The sequence below is a fragment of the Sapajus apella genome, unplaced genomic scaffold (genome assembly GCF_009761245.1).
Source record: "Sapajus apella isolate SASKATOON/1434 unplaced genomic scaffold, GSC_monkey_1.0 scaffold62, whole genome shotgun sequence".
Classification (NCBI taxonomy): domain Eukaryota; kingdom Metazoa; phylum Chordata; class Mammalia; order Primates; family Cebidae; genus Sapajus; species Sapajus apella.
The window spans coordinates 7,863,784-7,884,709 of NW_022437002.1; the positions used below are offsets into that span (position 1 = coordinate 7,863,784).

The following is a 20,926-nucleotide window of genomic DNA, read 5'->3' on the forward strand; positions in this document are numbered from 1 at the left end:
CTCTCTCCCCAGGGAACCAGCCGTCCCTCACATTACCAGGTCTTGTGGGATGACAACTGCTTCACTGCAGATGAACTCCAGCTGCTGACTTACCAGCTGTGTCACACCTATGTGAGGTGCACTCGCTCCGTCTCTATTCCAGCCCCTGCATATTATGCCCGGCTTGTAGCATTTAGGGCAAGGTATCATCTGGTGGATAAAGATCATGACAGGCAAGTTTCTTAGGCACAATAAAGTCTCTTTATATTTTAGCAGCATGTTAAAACAATGAGCTACTACAGAAAAATTTTTTTTAAGGATTTAAACTTCTTCTCAGGGTTTAAATTGTAAGGAACAAATAAAATTCATGTGCCTCTGAGAGCTTATAATGTGTCTTTTGGTCCAAGAAGTGCTCAGGCTTGTTTATACTTGTATTGTGTCTCTAAAGGAGTTTAATTTGGAGCTGCCTGTGGTTTTCCCACAGAGTAAAATGCATTTCAGTTCCGCTCAGGTCCTAAGTAGCCTCAAAAAGTGGTCAGCATAGTACCCTGGCTCCAGTCAAAGCAGTCACAGGGCTGTGGATTCCACATAATGCAAGTTGGAAGGCCTGACCAGTTCACTTTGCTTTTGGTACATTCTGGAAAAATACCCTAGAGTGAATCTGGATGTGTGTGTGGGAGAGGGGATGCAGCCCATTCTCTCTCAAATAGGCATCGCAAGAGAATCAGAGAATCTGATATTTTGACCTATTCCTAAGCTACTATTAAATAGCTAAACAAGCTCTCTACATTAATTTTCTTTTCCAAATGACCATCTGTGAAGTGTAGCAGTTTCTGGGCTCTTCCCCAAGTCTGAATTCAGCTGCTAAATAGTAGACATTCCACTGCAAGTCTATTTCTGTAAGGATTGAAAATACACTGTTATGGAAAATGTCCAGCTGTGGCCTTGTACCTTCCATACTGCAACGTGCTTTCATTTATTCAGCATATTTATTAGGTATTGACTATGTGCCCAGCATTGTGCTAGGTGCTAGAAATACTAACATGAGTAAGACATGTTTCTTGTCCACAGGGATTTTATGTTTCAGTATGGGAGACGAAGCAGGCAAATATGCAACTAACTAGTAGCCCAAGTCACTGTAGATAAAAGTGCAATGGGACACCAGAGGAGAGGCTTTTAAAGATTTCATAGCTGGATGGGTAGAATTTGGCTCTATAAAAAAGAGAAAAGAATTTTCAGAGCAGAGAGAACAACGGACACAAAGGAGAGAAAGCAAGTGACATGTTTGTACAGTAGCACGTTTTCTTTGGCTGGAGGATATTAAAGGGGAACAGCAGGCATGAGGCTGGACAAGTATATTAGAGCAAGACTGTGTTTGTTAAATGTAAAATGCTATTCGTAGGATAGAACAGATAGGACTTAACAGTTAATTGAATATTTGTGGTGGAGGAGAGGATGAAGTAAAAGATGGCTAAGATTTTGAGCCTAGACGATAAGGATAATAATCACTTAAAGAGAAAGTCAGAAGAGGGAAGAGCTAGTCAAGCCCTTTATATCAGATGGTATCCTTAAGTAGTATGTTTAGAAGTTGTTGTTACTCCAAAAGACCAAAGTTCAGAGGAGTTATTACGTATCCAAGGTTATATAGTTAGTGAGGGGAAGACAAGAAGAGACTGGTGGCACAGTAGCATATGCTGGGAATCTCCTATGTTCCATCACTCTGCCAGGTACATAGATGCATTCATTCAACTAATGGTTTATTGAGACTCTGTTGCTACATGCTGGACACTAAGGATACAGTGGTGAGCAAGGGGGACAAAGTTGCCGCTTTCTTGGAGTTTACATCCTGGTGGGAAAATAATTACCGAAGTAAAAATTTAATTTCAATTGTGTTTGGTACCATGAAAGAAAAATATAGGATTCTGTGAGAGCATGTTCCAGGTGGCTCTGACCCGGACCTTAAAGTCAAAGAAGATTTCTATGGGGAAAAATGACATTTGACTGAAGCCTAAAGAAATTGGCCAGGCGTAATGGGCAGTAGAAATCTTTACACAGATACTATTAAGGATTTGTGTCTTTGCAGACATTTTATTATCTAATTCTTGCAGCAGCCCATTAAAGTTCAGTTGAGTCAACTGATATTTAGAGGGACATAACAAATTATTCTAAGAAGCCAAAGCCTGAGCCTAAGATCCCTTAGAATCTAGTACTGTTTGTGCTATTTGAAACGTGAAGTTTGAAGTGGTCTTCTGTTACAGCTGTTCTTTTTTGTTTGTTTGTTTTGTTTTATTTTCTTTACAGTGCTGAAGGCAGTCATGTGTCAGGACAAAGCAACGGCCGGGATCCTCAGGCCTTGGCTAAGGCTGTGCAAATCCACCACGATACCCAGCACACGATGTATTTTGCCTGACAGTTTCAGAAAAAGAACTCAACCAGTTTGGCACCCCATGCAGCCTCAAAATGTTTCAAATGCCTACCGCCTGTAGATGGAGCCAAGTTGACTTCAGGTGGTCTTCTACCAGCAGCTCGGAATAGTTGCACTGAATCTATACTTTGCAGCACTGTCTGATGCGTCAACAAAATTGAGCCATTTTTTTTAAAGTAATAGATACTCATAGATTATCTTTTCTGATGCACTGGACTGAATTTTTACCTCAATGTGCAAAGGCTAATGAGCCTGAACTTTCTAAAGGACTTTACAAGAAGGATTTCTATGGAATATTTTGCTAGCTGTGGTGTTCACCGCATCCCTCTAGTCTTAGAAGAGAAGATTATTCCTTTTTTCTGTAGTCATTGAGTGGGGTGTATGCATAAGTGGGAGAGAAAAACCAAACAATCTACTTCAAGTTCAGTGTAACTATTTAATTGTGTGGGTCCATAGACTTTTTAATGAAGATTTCTGACTTTGCCACTGTAAATGCCTTTAACGAGCATTAGTTTTTGAAAGTTTTACAGAGTTTTATTAGTTTTACTACTTTATCTTATTGATCTCTGCAGACTTGTGCTGGTGCAAGAACATGCTGCCAGGCAATTTGCACTATATTTGGCTGCAGATTCAAATAGGCAGTTCTCTTATTTGGTTGACTTTTGTGAATGTGTGACATAAACAGATGTAATGCATGTCACAGTGACAGAGATAACACTGCCATGGTAAAAGTACTCATGTTTCCCCCTATTTGAAAAAAAAAATTAGTTTTTAGTATTTTTCCAAGTTTTCAAAAGTGCCCATTTTATGCTGCTGTGTGGTTTGTTAGATCTAAATGGTTTTTAAACTTTTCTCATAGAAGCTTAACTTTGGCAATAAACATTTTTTAAGGTCTCTCCTCTTCCCTCCCCAACAGTGTAGTTTTCTAGATGAGATTTCGGTATGATTTTATCAGCTCTTTCTTATATATCATAATCTGGCAATTTCTGAAACCAGTCAGAAAAGACATATATTTCCATGCCTTTTTCAAGAATTATTTTTACCTGTTTTATATTCACAGTTGGTGCCCTGTCACTTTGTTTTAAAATAAGCTAGAACCAGGATGCTTCCTTATTGGAAAGGCTTTGCCAGTCCTTAAGGTACATTGAGTGATGCTGCAACTTGCAAAAATGTACCAGCATTTAAAATTTCTTTTCCTGGGAATCAAGGTAACTCACATGACTACTTGCAGAACAAACTTTTTGCTTCTCTTTCGACCTGAAATGTGCTTGGTGGTTTTTTTTTTTCCTTTTATTAAACTAAAACTGTGTGGAAAAGGTCGATTTTTCTTAATAAATTCTGGATCCCCCTCACAGGGAGATGGGATTCCTTCTTTCTCCAAACAAAGGGAGTTGCTCTACAGCCAGCATCCGTTAAAATGTAGGGGAAAATGTATTCTGTATGTAGTGTAGATAATACTTTGTGAATGGACAACAGTTACATAGTGTCTTGGTAGCTCCAGCCAGTGTTTCCCAGCCCAGATTTTACTGACTTGTAATTCTCTATCCAGGACATCACGAGTGAGAGATGGAAAGGGGGATAAGAGGCCTGGAGTCACACTCCATGTAGCTGAGGAAGGTGCTAGGGAAAGAGATAGACACAATGTGGTGAAAACAATTTTGCCACCCCTGTCTGGAAACTGCTGGCGGGGAAATGATGGTGAAGGGTGTTTGCTTGAACTCATTAGATGGTCCAAATCTCATGAACTAGCCTTCTCAAAATCCCAGCAATATAAAGCACTGTTTTTCTTCAGTCATTTAAACAAACTTGTAAATACATTGAAGTTTACATTTCCATGTGCTGTTGATCAGCAGCGCCACCTGTGTTTGCTGAGACTGGTCTCCGAGAGAATTTTACAATGTTGTTGATCGAGGCCTGTTTCTCATTAGGATGAGTGCAGACGTCCTTAATCCCTGCAGACAGTGGGATGAAAGCAAGTTCTGTAACTGAAGCACAACATAGGCAGGAGTGAAGAGATGGCAGATGTTAATTTCTTTAAAATGTCCTTTTTTTTTTTGCAAATACCTCACTTGGATAATACAAATCAGGACATGTTGGTGAGGGGCTGGCTGCTGCTTTTATTCGTACTTGTTCAGGGAGAGCACAAAGAATACCCTTCAGCATGGCCACTCTGGACCCAAGAGGAGGAAAAAAACGGAAGCTTTTTTAGGAGAAGGAGGACTCACTGGAGTCCGAGATGTGAAGAACTCTTGGTGGCTGGCTGGCCGGCCAGCGGGCACCACATCTGCACCTGAGTGCCTCGGGCTTGCTTATTAATAACGCACAGAAGAAGCATCACTTCTCACCATCTCCTGGCATGTGTGGAGCAGGGAGCAAGGCCACGTGCCAGAAAGCCCTGATTAGCTTGCCTTGCTCTACGCTCGACCTCGAACAATACCGCTTGTAAGACCTCAGTCAGTCCTGGTACACTGGGGTGAATCAGTGTGGTGGTAGAAGAAAAGCCGGGAGGCCTATTTTTATAGGAAAATAGTACCACTAAAGGTGCAATGCTGTCATTTTGGACAAAAGGAAAGAAATTTGGGAGAACTGGGATTATTGGCAAAAACTTGCTGAGGGGTGAATCTTTAAGAGCTAATCACTGCAGAATCAGAGTTGCAGCAATACGATTGCAAGCAAGTCTGAATGCATAGTTTTACTCTAATTCGGCTTGACAATTTGAATAGGTAACCCCTTTGGGACTGACTGAATCGTTATGCATGTGTCAATCAATGGGAGGTGTGCATTCTCTAGAAGTAGTTTTAGGCTGGTTTGGTTTGTTTTTGTTTTTTAAATGCATCCTGTTTAGGCACTGTCATGTGGTGTGAAAGATTTAAATGTAACAACGCTAAAGAGTAACCATTTGGGGATAAGAAGTCGGGACATTGGCCGGGTGCGGTAATCCCAGCACTTTGGGAGGCCGAGGCAGGTGGATCACCTGAGGTCAGGAGTTCGAGACCAGCCTGGCCAACATGGTGAAACCCACATGTCTACTAAAAATACAAAAAATTAGCTGGGCATGGTGGCGGATGCCTGTAATCCCAGCTACTCGGGAGGCTGAGGCAGGAGAATCGCTTGAACCCGGAAGGCAGAGGGTACAGTGAGCTAGATTGCGCCACTGCACTCCAGCCTGGGCAACAAGAGTGAAACTCTGTCTCAAAAAAAATAAATAAATAAAAAGAAGTGGGGACATTATGAGAGTGGTGATGACCCAAATGTTGAACCAATTATGTTTTGGTGGTGGTGGTGTTAGCTGTTGAATCCTGAATGGTTTATAAAGTGAATTAGCTGGCTGAATGTAGTCAGTGTTCTGGGCAGCAGAACATATTCATTCTTACTGTAAATTCTATTTGCTGCTTCCAAAGGTGATGATTTTCAAGCAGACATGTTCCATATGGTCTGTGTTTTAGGATCTGGTGCCCGGCCTATATCAGAGCCTATCTACCTGGCAAAGCTGCCTACCCTTCGAGTGGGAAAATATAATCCACTGTATAACAAGGCTTACTCTCTCCACCCTGTCCTAACGATCTTTTGTGAATGTGCTGTAGGATTATCTTGCTCAATAGCAAGGTGGTAGCTCTGCTTTCATTTTAAGAAAGTGGAGGCTGAGGGCATTGTATCAATACTGCTTCAACTCCAAGTTTTCCTTGTAAAATTGAAGGAAAGATCTTGTTGTTGATTCACCATTTTCTTATGCCTTGCTATTGACATATTCATGCTTTTTCTATGTCTAGTGGCTGAAAATGTTCGCATTTGTTCATTTGACTAATGGTGTGATTTTTGTTTCTATATTAGACCTGTAATGTTTTAAAATGTATTTTATTAAATTTGGACTGGATGTATGTCTCTAGCAATACGAGGTACTTTCTAAACTATTAAGGGAGGGGTTGTATCCCCATGTTGAGATAAGATGATGATCGTTTAAATTTTGCAATTTTTTTTTGGCCTGCAGGGATGTTTTGTGTGTATGTGTCCAAAAAAGGAATAAATTGGCATTCTTGTGCCAAAAATTGTTTTTCTTGTCAATTGTCTAATAAATATGCAGTACACTGTAATGGCAACATACATGTTGCTTTTTAAAAACAATTTTCTCAATATGAGAAATTTTACAAAGAACAGTGGAAGAACTTTGTGTTTTTAACTCCTGGGTCTCCCTATTTTTAAAAATTGCTGTTTGGTATACAATTATGTGTCAATTAAAACTAAAATAAAACTTTTAAAAAAGAAATTGCTATTTGGGAATTTTAGAAGAGCTTTCAGTAACATTTCACATATGAAAACTTTTACAAGATTGGAGTTCTGGATATGGCTCTTAATGGGAAGATCTATTTAAGCAATGCTTGAGAAGAATTTTCAGTCTCCAAGAGGGCAGCGTGGCCACACACTTTATAAGACTTAACTTCTCCAGAGGAGAAGCTGTTCAAATTCATCAAACCTGGGGCTCTCCAGTCTCATGTTCATAAAAATTCCCACCAGCAAAGCCCTTTTGCTAAGTTATGGCAGGGACAATTCCTTAGGGAATTTATAGTTCGCCAGAGGAGAAAGTTCTGCATATAACTCTACTAGAAGGTAGCTGTTTTTTCCATCTGTATACTATCTCCTCCATATTTATCAGTTATCAAACATTTATCATGAACTGGGTGCATGCCTTGCTCTGCCTAGGTTCTGGGAACACAGAGGAGTAAAAACTTAATTCTTCAAAGAATTCATTTTAATTTAGAATGGGATGGAGGAAGAGGCAGTAAGATTAACACTGAGTGCCTACTATATATCAGTCACTTTATTTTTTTCCTTTTTTTGAGACGGAGTCTTGCTGTATCTCCCAGATTGGAGTGCGGTGGCGCAATCTTGGCTCACTGCAACCTCTGCCTCCCAGGTTCAAGCGATTCTCCTGCCTCAGCCTCTGGAGTAGCTGAGATTACAGGCGCCTGCCACCACACCCGGCTAATTTTTGTATTTTTAGTAAAGATGGGGTTTCACCATGTTGGTCAGGCTGGTCTTGAACTCCTGACCTCTTGATCCGCCCGCCTCAGCCTCCCAAAGTGCTGGGATTACAGGCATGAGCCACCGTGCCCGGCCCAGTCACTTTATTTTTTTATTATTTTTTATTTTTTTTTAAGGCAGGGTCTTGCTCTATCACCCAGGCTGGAGTGCAGTAGCAGGATCATGGCTCACTGCAGCCTTGACATCCTAGGCTCAAGCGATCTTCCCACCTCAGCCTGCTGAGCAGCAGGGACTACAGGAGGTGCACATCACCATGCCTGGCTAATTTTTGTATTTTTTTGTAGAGATGGTGTTTTGCCATGTTGCCCAGGCTGGTCTCAAACTCCTGGGCTCAAGCAATCCTCCCGCCTTGGCCTCTCTGTGCTTATAGTTGGGAGCCACTGCAGCCAGTCTGTCAGTCATTTTCTATTGACATCTTTATCCCAGCAACAGAGTGTTGCTGGGCATTGTATCAATACTGCTTCAACTCCAAGAATTTTTCCTTGTAAAATTAAAGAAAAGATCTTGTTACTGATTAACCATTTTGCCGTCAGAAACCATGAGGTAGTCAGAAAATAAAAAAACTAGTGTTGCTGTAATAAAGATATCAATATAAAGTGACTGGCAAGCTGGGTCAAATGCTTTCTCTTACTCCTTCTTTGAGAGATAGAATCCCTCTTTTTTTTTTTTTTATTTTGGGAGATAGAATATTTTTTATTTTTTAAATTTCATTTTGGGAGATAGAATCTTTTTTTTCAGATGGAATCTCACTCTGTCACCCATGCTGGAGTGCAGTGGTGCAATCTCAGCTCGCTGCAACCTCCACCTCCCCGGGTTCAAGCAATTCTTCTGTCTCAGCCTCCCAAGTAGCTGGGATTACAGGTGTGGGCCACCACACCCAGCTAATTTTTGTATTTTCAGTAGAAACAGGGCTTTCACCATGTTGGCCAGGCTGGTCTCAAACTCCTGACCTCAGGTGATCCACTCACCTCAGCCTCCCAGTGTGCTGGGATTACAGGCATGAGCCACTATGCCCAGCTGGAAACCTCATTTTGTATGATTCAGGTGTGTCCAAATGGCCTTACTCCCACCTCACACCCCTCACCACTTGTGCCATGCTCATGTCCGTCCCTGAATTTCTGGGGAATGTCTAACATCAATCAGGAATGGCTCGTGTGCCCACTCGTGTTTGTGGGGTGGTGGCCAATAAGTAAGGCAATGACAGACTGATCAGCACCATCGCAAGTCATGTGTTCCTTCTGTTTCTCTGTTTCTTTTTCTCTGTCTCTTGCCTCTGATTTCTTCTGTGTTGACTATTCTCCAGAAGCTAGTGGCAAGTCTTTTTTTTTTTTTTTTTTTAACAAGGTTCTTGCTCTGTTGTCCAGGATGAACTGCAGTGGTATTATCATACCTCACTGCAACCTCAAACTCCTGGGCTCAAGTGATTTTCCTGCTTCAGCCTCCTAAGAAGCTGGGACTACAGGAGTATGCCACCATGCCCAGCTAATTTAAAAAAACAACTGTAGCTTTGCGCAGTGGCAGTATTGTAACCAATGAGGTTTATCCGAGGCGCGATTATTGGTAATTAAAAACTTTTCCCAATACCCTGCCATGACAACTTGAAATATAGTCGGCATTGGCAATTTTTGACAGTCTCTACGGAGACTGAATTTTAAAAATAAATATATAAATAAATAATAAATAAATAAAAACAACTGTAGAGATGTAGTCTTCCTATGTTGCCCAGGCTGACATTTTTTTTAAGAGATGAGATCATGCTATGTCGGCCTCAAACTCCTGACCTCAAGTGATTCCCCCATCGTCAGCCTCTCAAGTAGCTGGGGTTATAGGTGCTAGCCACCACGCCTAGCTAGTGGCAAGTTTTTTTTTTTTTCAGACGGAGTTTCGCTCGTGTTACCCAGGCTGGAGTGCAATGGCGCGTTCTCGGCTCACTGCAACCTCCGCCTCCTGGGTTCAGGCAATTCTCCTGCCTCAGCCTCCCGAGTAGCTGGGATTACAGGCACGCGCCACCATGCCCAGCTAATTTTTTGTATTTTTAGTAGAGACGGGGTTTCACCGTATTGACCAGGATGGTTTTGATCTCTTGACCTTGTGATCCACCTGCCTCGGCCTCCCAAAGTGCTGGGATTACAGGCGTGAGCCACCGCGCCTGGCCCTCGCTAGTGGCAAGTCTTTAGGGAGAAAAGGGACAAAATCAGGGGCAAGTGGGTTGGAAGAAAATAAATTTAGTTTAACAAACATTTCTTGAGTTTCTATTACGTGCTAGGAAATACGAAGATGAAAGACAAAGGTTCTGGCCATCAAGGGGTTCACTTGCAAACCTGGGGCCATATGTATAAAAAGGTCGCTTTGAGAGTTAAGTGCTGCTATGAAAAATGTATACATGGAACCATGGTATCACTTAAAGAGGTCCTTAGCCCAGTCTAGGGGATCAAGGAAGCCTTCTTAGAAAAACTAATAACTGAGTTGCCTCATAAAGAATAAGAGTTTTATAAATGAACAAGGTGAAGGAAGGCATTCCAGGAATTCTGGTCATGGGCAAAGTCACAGACAAAAAAAGAAAAAGATCATGATATGTCTGAATTTCAAGTAATCTTAGTAGTCTTTAATTATAAGGGGTGAGGGAGGAATTGGACTCAAGGCAGGCACCAATTCCTGACAGAACAGGACAGAAGTTAAATGGCATTTTACAGAGTTCAGAGTTTATCTCATAGGTACAGGGAAATAACAGACTCTGATCCATGTTCATTTTGCCAGCAGTATTGTGAGTAGATTAAAGCTGAAGTTCTGCTGAAGAGAAGTTCAAGTTTTACTGCAATAGCCAAGCAAAAGATGATGAGGCTTGAATTCAAGCAGTGATACTGCCCTTGAAGAGAAGGAGTGAACACATGAGGTAGTCAGAAAATAGAAAAAGCAGAACTTGGTGACAAAGTAGATACAGAGAGTGAGGGAAGGAGGCAGACTCATTAGAAGGGCTCTGAGGTTTCTGGCTTGGGCAGCTGGGGAAAAAATATTGCCACTGAGAGAATAAACACAGGAGAAGAAGCAGATTTTAGGAAGGAAGAAGGTGGTAAGTTCAGTTTTGTACAAGCTGGAGATGAGAACTGGTGCCTACGGACTGGAAAAACAGATTGGAAGCCATAAATATATAGGTGGTAATTAAAACCATTCAAATGTGTGCCCAGAAAGCTCATGCAGGCCAAGAAGAGAAGAGAAACATAGAAGCCTAGGGGACACAAATATTTAAAGGGTAGACAGAGGAAGGGGAATGTCCAAAGGAAATAAAACATGAATGGCCCCAGTGCAGTGGCTCATACCTGTAATCCCAACTCTTTGGGAAGCCAAGGCAGGTGGATCACGAGATCAGGAGTTGCAGAGCAGCCTGGGCAACATGATGAAACCCCATCTCTACTAAAAATACAAAACCAGGTGTGGTGGCAGGCGCCTGTTATCCCAGCTACTGAAGAGGCTGAGGCGAGAGAATCACTTGAAGCCGGGAAGCAGAGGTTGCAGTGAGCCGAAATTGTGCCATTGCACTTCAGTCCGGGCAACAGAGGGAGACAGACTGGATCTCAAAACAAAAACAAAAACGAAACAAACAAAACAAACAAAAAACCGTGGACAAATGGATAAAAGAGAACAAGTTGTCCTAGAAATCAAGGGAAAAGAGCATTTCATCAAGTATGTACAGGATAGGCTGTGTAGGAGTTAGCCGTGTGACACTGAGCAAGTTAACCTCTCTTAGCCTCAGTTTTCTTATTCATAAAATCGAGATAGTGCTAGTACTTACATTCCGGGGTTAGAAGGATTAGATGCGATCATATATGTAAAGGCTTGGAAACATGTAAACATAAGCTACAAAGAAGAAGGAAGTGGCCAACTATCCAATAGTGATCTAAAAAGACAAAATCTGAAAAGTTTCCATTGGAATTTGCAGCAAGGAAGTTATAGGTGACCCTGGTGGAAGGAATGTCTGTGGCTGGAGAAGGCAGAAGCTTGGCTATAGAGATCTGAAGGACCTGTAGTACTATCATTGGCAGGTTGGCTATAAAAAGAATGAATTCTGATATTAGCTGGAGTGGGAAATGGTTCATTTTTCAGAATGGGAGAGATTTGAGCACATTTATGCACTAGGGAACAAGTCAGTGAAGAGGGAGAAATTGGAAATACTGGAAAGAGCAAAGACGTATGATAGAGGGCAAACTTGAAGGAAGTGGAAGGGAATGAGATCTGATGTACAAGTGGAAAAAACTGGAAGAGGAAAGAGTGGGAGAAAACTACTGTATCCCTTTTCTAACTTTTTTTGATGTATACATATAGAAAAATATACAATTTTTTTTTGAGATGGAGTCTTGCTCTGTTGCCCAGGCTGGAGTGTGGTGGCATGATCTTGGCTCATTGCAACCTCTGCCTCCTGGGTTCAAGCAATTCTCCTGCCTCAGCCTCTGGAGTAGCTGGGGCTACAGGCACCTGCCACCATGCCAGGCTAATTTTTGTATTTTTAGTAGAGGCGGGGTTTCACCATATTGACCAGGCTGGTCTTGAACTCCTGATCTCATGATCTGCCTGCTTCAGGCTTCCAAAGTGCTGGGATTACAGGTGTGAGCCACTGCACCTGGCCTTTTTTTTTTTCTTTGAGACAAAGTCTTGCTCTATTGCCCAGGCTGGAGTGCAGTGGTGCGATCTCGGCTCACTGCAACCTCCACTTCCTGGATTAAAGTGATTCTCCTGCCTCAGGCTCCCAAGTAGCTGGGATTACAGGCATGCACCACCATGCCTGGTTTATTTTTGTATTTTTAGTAAAGATGAGTTTCACCATCTTGGCCAGGCTGGTCTTGAACTCCTGACCTCGTGATCCACCTGCCTCAGCCTCCCAAAGTGCTGGGATTACAGGCATGGGCCATTGTGCCTGGCCCTAAAATATACCAATCTCAAATGTGGAGCTCAACTTTTCACAAGCAAAGACATTCATGTAACTTCCACCCAGATTTAAAAACAGAAGCCCTCCAGAACCCCTTCTGAGTCATTACCTGAGCCTGTTCTGCGCAAAGATAGCCACTATCTTTTTTTTTTTTTTTTTTACTTTAGGTGCATACTATATCTGTCATTTCTCCCCACATTATCCCTCCGCACCCTCCCCCCGCAACTGCCCCCAGTGTGTGATGCGCCCCTCCCTGAGTTCACGTGTTCTCATCATTCAACACCCACCTATGAGTGAGAACATGTGGTGTTTGGCTTTCTGTTCTTGTGTCAGTTTGCTGAGAATGATGGTTTCCAGGTTCAACCAAGTCCCTACAAAGGACATGAACTCATCGTTTTTTACGGCTGCATAGTATTCCATGGTGTACATGCACCATATTTTCTTTGTCCAGTCTATCATTGATGGGCATTTGAGTTGGTTCCAGGTCTTTGCTATTGTACACAGGGCTGCAATGAACATACGTGTGCATGTTGTCTTTGCCACTATCTTTTTTTAAGACAGTTTTTTGAGGTGTAATTGATACACAAAAGCTGCACATATTTAATGTTAAAATTTGATGGGCTTGAACATATGCATGACCAAAATCAAACATATCCACTGTCTTAACCTGGGTTTGATGGCACAAGTCTGTAGTCCCAGCTACTTGGGAGGCTGAAGGAGGAGGATCTCTTGAAGCCAAGAGGTCAGCGCTGCAGTGAACTATGATAACACCTGTGAATAGCCACTGCAGTCCAGCCTGGGCAACAGAGTGAGACCTTGTCTGTTAAAAACAATAAAAACAGGCTGAGTGTGGTGGCTCACACCTGTAATCCCAGGACTTTGGGAGGCCGAGGCTGGCAGATCATGAGGTCAGGCATTCGAGACCAGCCTGGCCAACATGGCAAAATCCCATCTCTACAAAAATTAGCCAAGTGTAGTGGAGGGCGCCTGTGCTCCCAGCTACTCAGGAGGCTGAGGCAGGAGAATCAATTGAATCCTGGAGGCAGAGGTTGCAGTGAGCTGAGATTGTGCCACTGCACTCCAGCCTGGGCAACAGAGCAAGACTCTGTCTAAAAAAAAACAACAACAACAAACGCAACAATCAAACAAAACAGGTCAGATTCCATGGCTCATGCCTATAATTCCAGCACTTTGGAAGGCCAAGGTGGGTGGATCCTTTGAGCTCAAAAACTTGAGACCAGCCTGGGCAATGTGGCAAGACCCTGTCTCCACAAAAAAATTAAAAAATTAGCCAGGTATGGTGGCACCTACCTGTAGTCCCAGCTACTCTGGCGGCTGAGGTGGAAGGATCAATCGAGCTGGGAGGTCAAGGCTGTGCATCTGAAAAACAAGAACAAAAACAAAAACACTGTCTTAATTTGTCACACCACAGGTGGTTTTGCTTGTTTTGAATTTATATAAATAGAATCTTTTGGTTTTGGCTTCTTTTGCTCAATTTTATATTTATCGGATTCATCCATGTTGTATATAACAGAGATGTGTTCATTTTTGTTGCTATATGGTATTCCATTATATGAATAGGCCACAGTCCATTAATCAGGTTTTGGACACTGTGGTTGTTTCTATCTTTTGGCTGTTGTGAATAATGCTCCTGTGAACATGGGTGTACAAATAGCTCTTCAAAGCCCCTTTTCAATTTTTTTAGGCATATGCTCAGAAGTAGAATTGCTGAATTATATGGTAATTCTAGGTTTGATTTTTGAGAAACTGCCATACTGTTCTCTATAGCAGCTACACCAGTTTGCATTCCTACCAGCATGTAGGGTAGGTCGGGTTCCAGTTTCTCCACATTCCCAACAATGCTTGTTATTTTCTGTTGTTTTTATGTTTTTAATAATAATCATCCTAATGAATGTGAAATGGTATCTTGTAGTTTTGATTTTCATTTCTCAAACTGTTAGTGTTATTCAACATAATTTAGTGTGCTTATTGGCCATTTGTATGTTTTCTTTGCAGAAATATCTATTCAATTCTTTTGCCTGTTTTTGTTGTTTGTTTTGTTTTGTATTTGAGATGGAATCTCTGTCTTCCAGGTTGGAATGTGATGCTATGATCATAGCGCACTAGAGCCTCACCCTCCTGAGCCCAAGAGATTCTCCTGCCATAGTTTCCCAGGTATCTGGGACTACAGGTGCATGGCACAACACCCAGCTAATAATTTTTTAATTTTTTTTGTACAGACAGGGGTCTCGCTATGTTGCCCAGGCTTATCTCAAACTCTTGGGCTCAAGTGATATCACACCTAGGTCTCCTAAAGTGTTAGGATTATAGGCATAAGCCACCATGCCTGACTCTAGTTCCTTATTTCTGAATGACAATTTCAATAAGCAATATCGTTTGATGGTTTTTTCTTTTAGCACTTTGAAGCTGCTATTCTATTGTCTTTCAGCTTCTGTTGTTCTATTGGAAATGTAACTACAAGCTCCTGTGAAGGTAATTTCCTTTTTCCCTCTGTTTTCTTTTTTTTTTTTTTTTAAATATGAAGTCTCACTCTGTTGCCCAAGTTAGAGTGCAGTGGCGCGATCTCAACTACAACCTCCACCTCCTGGGTTCAAGCAATTCTCCTGCCTCAGCCTCCCCAGTAGCTGGGAATACAGGCACACAACACCATGCCCGGATAATTTTTTTGTATTTTGTAGTAGAGACAGGGTTTCACTATGTTGGCCAGGCTGGTCTTGAACTCCTGACCTCATGATCCACCCACGTTAGTCTCCCAAAGTGCTGGAATTACAGGCGTGAGCCACCAACCATGCTCGGCCTCCTCTGGTTATTTTTAACATCTTCTTTTACTCTCTGATTTGCAACACTTTTACTATAATAGGCCTAGGTATTTTTGTATTATCCTTCTGAGGACTGTCTCATTCATGTTTGTGAAACCAGCACACAGTGTCTGGCATATAGTAGATGCTCTGCTTTTTAATGTATGGTAAACAAATGAAATCCATAGGGTTCCACAGATACTTATAGAAGCAATGCTTGGGGCCAGGCGTGGTGGCTCATGCCTGTAATCCCAACACTTTGGGAGACCGAGGCACGTGAATCACCTGAGGTCGGGAGTTCAAGACCAGCCTGACCAACATGGAGAAACCCCATCTCTACTAAAAATACAAAATTAGCCAGGGCGTGGCAACTCGTGCCTATAATCCCAGCTACTCGGGAGGCTGAGGCAGGAGAATCGCTTGAACCCAGGAGGCAGAGGTTGGAGGTTGTGGTGAGCCAAGATTGCACCATTGCACTCCAGTCTGGACAACAAGAGCGAAACTCCGTCCCCCGCAACAACAACAACAAAAAAGAAGCAATGCTCCAACTTCTCTCTGCCCTAAACCTTGCTGTTCTGGTAATACTGTCTCATTGAATCCTGAACTCCAGGCCTTGCGATCTCTTTCCTTGTCCTGCCTCTTGGCCCCTGCACTTGGCATTTGTGCTTGGTTTCTCTTATATTTAGTCTTGCTTCCTCCAGCTGCCTTCAGGGTCTTAGTGTCTCATGTGATATTAACCCTGCAGCCCCCCAAGTGTGTGGGCTGTTGGGAAGAGAATCCATACACTAGGAATAATGAAGAGTTTTAAAATTCTTATTAAAAAAGATTCCAAATGCGGCCAGGCACGATGGCTCAGGCCTGTAATCCCAGCACTTTGGGAGGCTGAGGTGGGTGGATCATGATGTCAGGAGTTCAAGACCAGCCTGGCCAAGATGGTGAAACCCCATTTCTACTAAAAATACAAAAAAAAAAAAAAATTAGCCAGGCATGGTAGCAGGCACCAGTAATCCCAGCTACTCGGGAGGCTGAGGCAGATAATTGCTTGAACCCGGGAGTTGGAGGTTGTAGTGAGCCAAGATCCCGCCACTGCACTCCAGCGTGGGCCACAGATCGAGACTCTGTCTCAAAAAAAAAAAAAAAAAAGATCCCAAATGCAATGACAATTTATTTTACATGTGATCTTTCAATACATAATATTTTATATAGTTGTAATGTTAATACATTTAGAATTTTATATTCCGATTTTGCATTAACTGCCAAATAATGAGCAGTCATTGCCTTTCAAGACTGAGATCATGTGGTCACAATTTATTTGGCAAGCATTTACTGAACATCTATGGCCTTCCTGATACTGTGGTAGGCACTGGGGCTACAATGATAAATAATATATGGTTTTCTTCATGCTTTTAAGATTTACACGTTTAATGGGAGAAAGAGGATGAAGAAGAGGAAGGCTATGTCAACAAAGGAGACCAGCAAAGTATTTTATGTTGCACCACAGGAAGTGCAAGAAGGGACATAGGGGAGGGAATGTCAGGAAGTTGTCATGAAGGCAGGAAGGCATGACCTGAGTTTTGAAATACAAGTGGGTTTCACTAGTCAGATGGAAATGTTGACGTTATAGGGTGTTAATAAATCATATCCTCTTTTCTGTACCAGTTCAGAACACATTGAAAAGTAGATATCAAGAAGGTGGAGGAAGGGCTGGGCGTAGTGGCTGTAGTGGCTCATGCCTGTAATCTCAGAACTTTGGGAGGCTGAGGCAGGAGGATCACTTGAGGTCAGGAGTTCCTGACCAGCCTGGCCAACATGATGAAACCCTGTCTCTACTAAAAATACAAAAATTAGCTGGGTGTGGTGGTACACACCTGTAGTCCCAGCTACTTGGGAGGCTGAGGCAGGAGGATCTCTTGAACCTGGGAGGCAGAGGTTGTAGTGGGCCGAGAAGAAAAAAAAGTCTGGGTGTGGTGGCTCACACCTGTAATCCCAGAACTTTGGGAGGCTGAGGTGGGCAGATCATCTGAGGTCAGAAGTTCCAGACTAGCCTGGCCAACATGGTGAAATCCTGTCTCTACTAAAAATACAAAATTAGCTAGGTGTAGTGGAGCACACCTGTAGACCTGTAGTGCCAGCTACTCGGGAGGCTGAGGCAGGAGAATCTCTTGAACCTGGGAAGCGGAGGTTGCAGTGAGCCGAGGTTGTGCCATTGCACTCCAGCCTGGACGACAAGAGTGAAACTCCATCTCAGAAAAAAAAAAAATTAAAGTTTGCTGAAGAGCAAGAGGTTGGCTTAATTGCTAATAAGACTTAGATGAGAGGGCATGCTTAGAAGTGAGGGCAAATGGTAATGCTAGTATTCCTTTTTATTTAATGTACTTTGCCTGCCTAGACACAGTAAGTGCAGGACAACCTTGGCTTATCACACAGATCACACAGGGAAGGAGCCTACTTCTCTAAGCTTACTGATTAAACACAGTAAGATAAAATTGAAAAAAAAAAAAACCCCACCAAACATTGACAATAGCACCAGCCAGGTGCCATGGCCCATGCTTGTAATTTTGATACTTTTTGAGGCCAAGGGGGGTGGATCACTTGAGCTCTTTTTTTTTTTTGGTAGAAATTTATGCTTGATTTTAAAATTTATATGGAAATAAAAAGGACCTAGAATAACTACACACACACACACACACACACACACACACACACACAAATACTTTAGAAAGAAAAACATAGTTGTATAACTTACACTACCTGTGGAGGGCAGATTCTGAGATGGCCCCATGACCCCCACCTCCTGTGAGTGTGGGTGATCCTGTGACTTGCTTTTAACCAATAAAATATGTCAAAGATGCTGGGATGCCACTTTATGATTACATTAAGTTATAAAAGACTCTCTTGCTACCAGATCCACTCTACAGTCTCCTCCTCTTCACCTTTCTGGCCATGTTGAGGAAGCTCATGTGGCAAGGAATTGGGGAGGGCCCTTGAAGATAAGGGTGCCCACCAGTTGCCAAACAACAAAAAAATGAAGCTCTCAGTTTCAGGTTGCTAACAACCATGTGAGCTGGAAAGTGAATTATTTTTTAGTCTAGTCTCCAGATAAGAATCCAGCCCTGGCTTACATACATCTTGATTACAGTCTGTGAGATGCTTCACAGAGGATTTAGCTAAACCTGGACTCTTGACCCACAGAGACTATGAGATAATAAATATGTGTGCGTTAAGCCTCCAAATTTTATTATTTTATTTATTTATTTATTTATTTTGAGACAGAGTCTCACTCTGTCACCCAGGCTGGAGTACAGTGGCACAATCTCCGCTCGCTGCAACCTCTGCCTTCCAGGCTCAAGTGATTCTCCTGCTTCAGCCTCCTGAGTAGCTGGGATTACAGGCACATGTCACCACCCCCCAGCTAATTTTTGTATTTTTAACAGAGATGGGGTTTCACCATGTTGGCCAGGCTGTCTCGGACTCCTGACCTCAAGTGATCCACCCACTTCGGCCTCCCAAACTGCTGGGATTACAGGTGTGAGCCACTGAGCCCGGCCAAGCCTCTAAATCTGTAGTAATTTGTTATGTATCAATAGATAACCAATTATACTATCTGATCTCAAGATTTATTATATGGCCACAGTAATCAAGACAGTATGGTATTTGGCATAAAGAGATATGTGGAACAGAGAAGAGAATCCAGAAATAGCCCAAGACATACCTAACCAGTATGATTTTCAACACAAGTGCCAAGGCAATTTAATGGAGGCAACGTTTTCCACAAATCATGCTGGAACAATTGGATAGCCATGAGCAAAAAAGTGAACGTTGATCTTTACTTTTTACCATATAAAAAAATTAGCTGGAAATGGATTAGAGACTTGCCAGATGTGGTGGCTCACACCTGTAATCCCAGCGCTTTGGGAGGCTGATGCTTGAGGCCAGGAGTTCAAGACCAGCCTGGGCAACATAGCAAGACTCCACCTGTGCCAAAAAAAATTAGCCGGGAGTGGTGGTGTGGTCCCAGCTACTCCAGGCGCTGAGGCTGGAGGATGGCTTGAGCCTGAGAGGCCAAGGCTGCAGGCTGCAGTGCGCTATGATGGCGCTACTGCACTCCACTCTAGCCTGGGTGACAGAGTGAGATCTTGTCTCCAAAATAAAAATAAGGAAATGTTTAAAAGATTTTTAGACAAATGGTCATAGCAATTTTATTTATAACGATACCAAACTGAAAACAACCCAAATGTCCATCAACATGTGAATAAACATACAAATTGTCATATAGCCATACAGTGGAGCACACTCGGCAATAAAATGGAAAGAACCTTTTTTCTTCTTCCTTTCTTGTTGTGAAAAGTGATGGTAAGGTCCAGGGAAACGAACTATTGATTCACATAACAACATGGGTGAATCTCAGAAAAAATACTTGTGGTGAGTGGAAGAAGCCAGACCCGCTGTCCCCCAAATTATTCCAGTTATATAAAATACTACAAAATGAAAACTCATCTATGGCGACAGAAAAGAGATTAGCAGTTGTAGAGGAAAGGGCAGAGAGGGACGAGAGGCAGGAAACAGAGGCCCGAGTCAAGTTTTGGAGGGAATGAATAAGGTTGTTATCTTGATTGCTGTGAAGGTTTCATGTGTGTGTAATTGTGTCAAACCTCATCAGACCGCACACATTAAGTGTGTGTAGTTTTGTTTGTTTGCTTTTTTTGTTGTTGTTGTTTTGTTTTTAGTTTCGCTCCTGTTGCCCAGGCTACATGTAGTGGCACAATCTTGGCTCACTGCAACCTCTGCCTCCCCGGTTCAAGCGATTTTCCTGCCTCAGCTTCCCGAGCAGCTGGGATGACCTGGCTAATTTTGTATTTTTTGTAGAGAAGGGGTTTCGCCATGTTGGTCAGGCTGGTCTGGAATTCCTGACCTCAGGAGATCCACTTGCCTCTGCCTCCCAAAGCATTGGGATTACAGGCCTGAGACACCGTGCCCAGCCATATGCAATTTATCTAATGACAATTATGCTCCAATAGAAGTTGGGGCTTGGGAAGGGGACGAACCCAAGCTTTCTGCTGATTCGAGTAACTCAACTTAGGGGCGGAGGGTGGAGCTAGATCGCGCATGCCCACTCCTTCCTCCATGCTCACCAATCAGATGCCAGTTGTGTGACTCGGCATGGGAGGAGTCAAAGTTGACCCGTGAGGACGCCACGTGAGAGGGAAGCCCGTTAAGCGAGCGCGTCGGGTGCGCGGGAGCGCGTGAGGCCCAGGCCGAACTTGGGGACCTTTTATCCTGAGGAGGTAGAGGAACAATTGGAGGACTATATTCAGGCAAGTAATTTAACCCAGTGTGCATTTTAAAGAAGCAGTTTGTAGCTGTGTGAAAAATGAGCTCAAGAGAGTGGGGAAAGACCTGTTGTTGGCAGACTGTGGAGATCTACATATATATATATATATATATATATTTTTTTTTTAATGTATTTAATTTTTTTTTCTGTCAGCGTTCTCTTAAACTGTGAACTCTATAGGGAAAGGACCTCATATTTATCAGCCAAGCGTTTCTGCCCTAAGTGTACCCCTCCACCTGTGGCCAGTGGTTTTTGTTGAAGAGGTTGACTAATCTCAGGTCATGCGGCTTGTTAGAGCCAGGATTCAAATCTAGATCTTTTTGTCGTCAAACGTTGAGGTCTTTCCTTTAAAGCACAATGAAAATATAAAAATATTTGGTATTTGTTTTAGGATTCATCAGTCAAATCCC

The 20,926-nt window shown here is 42.6% G+C and overlaps 1 protein-coding gene and 1 non-coding gene across 3 annotated transcripts in view; both read left to right on the plus strand.

Annotated features, from left to right (window-relative positions):
* AGO4 (argonaute RISC component 4) overlaps positions 1-6,553 on the plus strand; it is a 46,651-nt gene extending 40,098 nt beyond the window's left edge. The window contains exons 17-18 of one of the 2 annotated variants that reach the window (XM_032246921.1): positions 13-212; positions 2,281-6,553. In XM_032246921.1, coding sequence (XP_032102812.1) covers positions 13-212; positions 2,281-2,389 — 309 coding nt within the window. In that variant the 3' untranslated portion in view covers positions 2,390-6,553. The remainder of the gene's footprint in view (positions 1-12; positions 213-2,280) is intronic. The other variant, XM_032246922.1, reaches the window with a different exon arrangement.
* Positions 6,554-8,947: 2,394 nt separating this feature from the next.
* On the plus strand, positions 8,948-9,088 carry LOC116529658. Its single transcript, XR_004259589.1, has one exon. It is a non-coding gene; the product is annotated as a U4 spliceosomal RNA (small nuclear RNA).
* Positions 9,089-20,926: the final 11,838 nt, after the last annotated feature.